Source organism: Pan troglodytes, chromosome 7 (genome assembly GCF_028858775.2).
Source record: "Pan troglodytes isolate AG18354 chromosome 7, NHGRI_mPanTro3-v2.0_pri, whole genome shotgun sequence".
NCBI classification, from domain to species: Eukaryota; Metazoa; Chordata; class Mammalia; order Primates; family Hominidae; genus Pan; species Pan troglodytes.
Window position 1 is genome coordinate 82530661 of NC_072405.2, and position 6419 is coordinate 82537079.

The window sequence follows — 6419 nt, forward strand, 5'->3', positions numbered from 1 at the left end:
TAAATATGTTGTTCTTATCTGTCTCTTCTTATGAGACTATTTATTATTAAATCCACGAGGGCAGAAATCTTGTCTGCTTTTGTTCATTGCTATAACCACAGCAACTAGATAAGTGTCTGACACATAGAGGTCCCCCAAAAGATAACTGGCTCAGTGAATAAACAAAGTTGATAATTTTATTGAAGATTTATGTATAATCTAGTTGTCTTAAAAGAGCCAAATGTTGCCATTAAGATAGTCAGGATATAAATTCTGTATAACAAAGATACAGAATAACCACACAGAAAGTAGGGTTGTCTTTCAAAAAGCTTGACATATATATTAAAATATTCTTAAAGATACTACCAGCAAATCTGCACTAGATATTTTAAAATACAAATAAAAAGGGAAAGACTTTTCAATAAAAATAGGAAGCATCCGTTTTCCATTCCTCTAACCAGAAAACACAGAAGAATAGAGAGTGATAAGATTTCGATGGAACAAAGTGAAGGAAAAACTCAAAAGGGTGGTAAGAGTCTGAGATAGTAATACTTAGGGCACAGAAAAATGCACTATTGCACTGTCAATCAAGTATTTGTTTCCAATTCTTAAGACATCATGTAGGCCAGGCACGGTGGCTCACACCTGTAATCCCAGCACTTTGGGAGGCCAAGGCGGGCGGATCACCTGAGTTCGGGAGTTCAAGACCAGCCTGACCAACATGGAGAAACCCCGTCTCTACTGAAATACAAAATTAGCTGGGCGTGGTGGTTCATGCCTGTAATCCCAGCTACTCAGGAGGCTGAGGTGGGAGAATCGCTTGAACTCGGGAGGTGGAGGCTGCGGTGAGCCAAGATCACCCCATTGCACTCCAGCCTGGGCAACAAGAGCGAAACTCCATCTCAAAAAAGAAAAAAGACACCATGTAAAGTTCAAGTTCAAGATTACCAACCTCTCTCTTACAAACAAATCTGCCTTTTCCAGATACTAAATCTAACGAGATGACACACTATGTTCTCTTGTCAAATACAAGTGTTGTGGATTTTAATCTTAATGTTTAGCCTCAAATAATGTTTTAATCTTAATACAGATAATAATCTTAAACTTGTCATAAAAAATGTTTTAATCTTAACACAGATAAAAATCTTTAAGTGATAATGTAGCCTATTGCATCTACTGTTCAACTAGCATTCCACTGTTCCTTTTTTGGCCTCAAATGACGAAACTTCTCTAACGTCTCTGGGGAGACTAGTGTAAAGTATGTTTCCTGAAATTGTTCCTGTTTTTTCCCTGCACCATTCGTGACATCTCTTCAACTAGAAATGTTACATAAAACTTTTCTGTTCTGCAGGCAAGTCCAGAGGGAGAAGCAAGGTAAAGAGAATATTGTAAGGAAAACAGGTTGAAAGGGGAATAACATAAAAGCACAGGAGTAAATGTGAAGCAAAGCTATATTTGTACAAAAGAGGAAGAAGATGCAGAAAAGGGAAGAAAAACACTTTTAGCAGAGAAAAGAAAAAAAAATGGAGGAGGAACAGAGACTTGCTTCTTCCAGAAACAAAAGCAAAAAACACTTCTAAGAAAACGTGGTCTCTTTACCCAAGGGGATATTATGAAAACGCTAAAGGGTACTCAGCTGACACTCCTATTGAGCGTTCTACTTTCTCTTCCAATGTCTTTGATACCGCTAGTCTTCACCTGTGAATTAAATGCAGGCTATAGATAACGCACTCAATCCCTGCACAACTACAATTGTGGTTGCCATCTTTGCCTGGAAACAAAAAACAAAAAACCCACAACTCCCTAGATTCGGGAAAAAGGAGTAAATTAAGTTGGAAAGCCAGAAAACCACGCCTTGCTAAGTCGGGGGGATATGGCACAGGTTAACAAACGCCTCCTACCAAACTAAGGTTCCACTAAAGGTCTGGGAATAAGGGCAAAGAGATGTATAGCCTTATCGCGACCGCAAGGGTGGGGCCTTGCAGGGGGAAACAAAATAGAGGGCAAGCTATCCCGAGAGGTTTAAGGGGGCTGAGGACTCGGCTCTCGGGAGATCGCCCATCAGGCGGTGGACACGGGGCAGCTTCGAGAGGAAGGAGACAGTGGACTGCTGGAGGAATGTCCGCGAGAATACCGAGGCTGATGGAAATAGAAGATACCCACGGGCACAGGATTAAGAGTCAAAGGGAAGAAGAGAGGGACGGGGCCGAGCAGTCTGGGGGGCCCGGCGTGGGAGGCCGGAGCAGAGGCCGCTAAGCGCCGTCCGCAGCCAGCCGCCTTCTCCGGAGACGCATTCTCGGCTCCCGCACACTCAGCCCCCCGCCGCCCCTGCCCCGGCAACAACCGCGGGCGCAGCTGTTTCCGTCGGGCCAGGGACAGCGGGGGTAAAGGCAACCCTGGGGCTGGCGGGCAGCAGACTGGCAGCGCCCGTGTGTGTGTGCGGGGAGCCGATTCTGAGACCGCCAACGCCAGACTTTGCCCTTTCTTCCCCAAGCCTCCTTTATCACCCAACTTCCCGGCCGGCTGGTGTCCGCTTCGACCGACGGATACCGCACCCCCCACAACGCCTCTCGCCGCCTCTTACCCCTCCCCCGACGCCCTGAGCTGAGGGAAAACAGGCCACCCGGACCGATCCCGAACCCGCCCGGGTGTCCCCGAATCGCGGACGCCACCCCCGCCCGAACGCTGGCACTCTCTCGGCGACTCCCTGGCCCGCCCAGATGCAGCAAACTCCTCTCACCTGCATTGACGCCATGATGGAACCATCCCCCCAAGACCGGCGAGGCCAGAGACGCAGGGGGAGGAGCTGCCGTGCTCGCGTCACGCCGCGGGGGCTCAACATCCCGGGCGCGGGGGCGGGGTCTGCGATGGGAAGGGGATGGAGCGAGGGGATTGGCTGGCGCGCAGGGCGGACGGGAGGAGGGGCTACGGGGCGGGGCGAGGGCGCGGTAAATGGCGCTCTGAGTACTTTCCGTTTCAGTCCGGCTGGCCGCTCACGCGTCGGGCCACCATTTACTCTCGTTACTGAGGAGACACGGCTCCAGTTTTGACCCGACTACGGTTGTTTTCTTCGTGTGTACCGCGAAATGCTGATGACGTCCGGTTCCGCGCAGTTTTTTTCCTATTTCGTTTCCAACGACAGTTGTGCGGTTCACAGATTTTTCCCTTGGGATGTGTTTTCCATACCTCCAAGCCCACTCTCAGAGCCTTGGGGCCCCATAAAACTTCATGCGCAGCTGCTTTCTGGTCTTTGCAGACCTGGAAGGCTTCTCGTATTCTTAATTTGGGGAAGAGAGACATAGGTTTCCTTGTACAACGGGATGAGGATTTAAGAGCAGAACGACACTGATATTTTAAAGGCGAGGGTATTTAGATTTGTGGAGCTGAAACTTGCCTGAAAAGGGAGACAAAATTTGGAAGTTTGTTGTGTGCAGTTTCTGCCCCTTACCCCAGCCCTTCACTTTTAAACTGCGCATATATCAACAATAGTTACGGTTGTTGCAGCAGTCTAAATTTGATTATCAGAGTTGACCCTAGGCGTGAATTTTTTTAAAATATACCAATGTCGTGTTATATACACTTATACCATTATGTCCAGACTTCTCTTAAGCCTATTTCGTGGTGGGCAGTTTTGTGGTCATTTAGGGATGAACTTGGGTAGGGAAAGCTGAGCATACATAATTTATTTTAGGAATGCACCAGTTCTGCCAACATTTATCAGAAGTCACGTTTTTAAAAAGCTATTCTGGAACTGAAGATGTCATTGGTTTATAAGAGGAAAATGGAAGCCAAAAGCTTACACCTCATGCTCTATCTTTAAAAATTAAGGTGGCAGACACAATGAGTAGAAGGCTTTTATGTTACCAAAATGAAGGCTTAAAATCTGTCATTTTATTGACTCGGCTTTCTTTTTAGAAATTTCTTTAAGATATAAAAGCAATGTGGAATATCACTCTTTCACACTCTTAAAATAGATTACGTTCTCTGGAACTTCTCTAATCTGAAATGTGTCCAAAAAGGAAAAAGATCTTTAAAATACGCCAGTTAGTCTATGGTATAATATTAAACACTATTCATGACTAGAGAAGTTATGGTGGTATACCCTCCCCTTTCTCAGATGTCCACCTTAATGCCAGAAATGAGCGGAGTTTCCCTTTGTTGTGCAAAATGACTGTGTCCTTGAGGGATGTTTGGATGCTCTTGGTAAACCGGAATCATCCAGAAGCATATCCGGTGTTAGCCTTGTTGTGTCATCAACATTACAACAGTGAGGAAACCCACATATTCCAATGAAAGAGGAAAACTTAAAGAAGAAGTTTCCAGTGTATTTTCTTTGAGATATATTTATTCCTATGACCTCAGAAGATCAGCTTTTACTGTCCAAGGTTCACTTTGCCTAAAAGCTGATTGTTCCTATGGAAAAAGTAGCATCGGATGACCCTACAAACAAAGCATTATGACATCATCAGAGCCAACAACCTGGCATGACAGATACTAATAAGGAAAAAAGAGGTTACAAGAATTCTGACACTCATCACAGTGGATCCAATATCTGGTCCCTTGGGTTTCATACATGTTAGAAGTATCTTCTCAGGAGGGAAAAGTCAATGCCAGTCATATCCTTTCTAGGTAATACTAAATAGCACATAATAACCTGTCTTCTTTTTTTTTTTTTTTTTTTCTTTGAGAAAAAAAAGTCTCACCCAGGCTGGAGTGCAATGGCGCGATCTTGGCTCACTGCAACTTCTGCCTCCCAGGTTCAAGTGATTCGAGTAAGTGGGATTACAGGCGCACACCGCCACGCTCTGCTAATTTTTTGTAATTTTTTTGTATATTTTGTAGAGATGGGGGTTTCACCATGTTGGCCAGGCTGGTCTCGAAGTCCTGACCTCGTGATCCACCCGCCTCAGCCTCCCAAAGTGCTGGGATTACAGGTGTGAGCCACTGCGCCCGGCCATTCTTTTGTTAATATTTAATAAAAAGATCCTGACATAGGAGCCAAAACAGTGACTTACAGATGGTATGGGGGGTATATAATTATCTCCAGTGAGCATGTAATGTTAATATCTAAAACACTATTATGCCATGTTTGAAGACTAGGCTCATATTTCTACAGAGCGAGGCTTACTATCATTACTATCAGATAGGCAAAAGTTAAAATGTCTGACAGGATAATGCCAGTGCACTCCAGTCTAGGTGACAGAGCAAGACCCTGTTGTCTCAAAAAAAAATCTGACAATACCAAAAGTGAGAGAGGAAGTGGAGCTCTCATAAACTCTATAGGAGTGACACTAGTGCAATCACTTTGGAAAATAGTTCAGCAATAATGAAGTTAAAGTTTCCCATATCCTTACTGGATCTTCTTAATAGCATCATATGAGTTTTATATATATTTATATATATTATAAATATATATATTTATTATATATATTTATATATATAATAAATATATATATTTATATATATTATAAATATATATATTTATATATATAAATATATATTTATATATATAAATATATATATTTATATATATTATAAATATATATTTATATATATTATATATATATATAATATCATATATATTATATATATGATATGTGACAGTTCAAAATCTCTTGCTAGAAAAAAAAAAACAGCTGGCATGGTGGCAGGCACCTGTTATCTCAGCTACTCGGGAGGCTGAGACAGGAGAATGGCTTGAAACTAGGAGGCGGAGGTTGCAGTGAGCCAAGATGGTGCCACTGCACTCCAGCCTGGGTGACAGAGTGAGACTCCATCGCAAAACAAAAAACAAACAAAAACAAAACAAAACAAAAAAGCTGGATTATAGTGGAAAAAAACACTTTTCATGAAGAGATGAAGATAGATACCAGCTCAATCTCTTGCCCTTCTAAAATTTTCTTTTCTTTTCTTTTCTTTTTGGAGACATAATTTCATAACACTTGTTCTCTTCTTGTTCAGTTGTTTGTTTTCTGGTCTTCCTGAAAACCAAGATGCTGTGCGAAAAACCCTGGATTGGGAACCAGAAGAGTTGTGTGCTCATCCTGATCCTCCCCAGGAGTGATACTAAACTTGTTTAACAACAGGTGTGGCACAGGTGCCAACCATTCAGAACGAGGCTGCTTATTACTGGTGTGGGGTCCTGAAAAGTCTCTGCTGAGTGGGCTGGGTATCTTTAGTCAGACCATGGGGAATTCCAGGTTGCAGGGGCGATTGAGAGGCTATGGATAGGAGGTTCTTTGGGAGTCTGAGGCCAATAGCTATTTACTCACCACTGTAGAATGATTTCAATGTTTTCTTTTTGGTGTGATGGAAATATCACACCAAATGAGTTGGTCGTTTGACTTCTTTAAACTTTAGCTTCCTTATTTGTAAAGCGAGAACAAAATTTCTAACACATGGTTTATGATGGGGTCTAAATAAGATCATGGATGTGAAGG

The 6419-nt window shown here is 43.1% G+C and overlaps 1 protein-coding gene and 1 long non-coding RNA gene across 10 annotated transcripts in view; one reads left to right on the forward strand and one right to left on the reverse strand.

Moving 5' to 3' along the window:
- Positions 1–3070, reverse strand: part of UBE2W (ubiquitin conjugating enzyme E2 W) — a 139932-nt gene extending 136862 nt beyond the window's left edge. For 4 of the 9 annotated variants that reach the window (XR_010159275.1, XM_063816402.1, XM_009455526.5 and 1 more), the window contains exon 1: positions 2720–3070. Coding sequence is in view for 8 of the 9 variants with exons in the window: in XM_063816402.1 (XP_063672472.1) it covers positions 2720–2821 (102 nt within the window). In the remaining variant the exon portion in view is untranslated. The remainder of the gene's footprint in view (positions 1–2719) is intronic. The other 5 variants (XM_063816399.1, XM_063816400.1, XM_063816401.1 and 2 more) reach the window with 2 other exon arrangements.
- A 1418-nt stretch (positions 3071–4488) lies between these two features.
- LOC107976342 (uncharacterized) lies at positions 4489–6093 on the forward strand. The gene is made up of 2 exons (XR_001720241.3): positions 4489–4608; positions 5941–6093. It is a non-coding gene; the product is annotated as an uncharacterized LOC107976342 (long non-coding RNA).
- Positions 6094–6419: the final 326 nt, after the last annotated feature.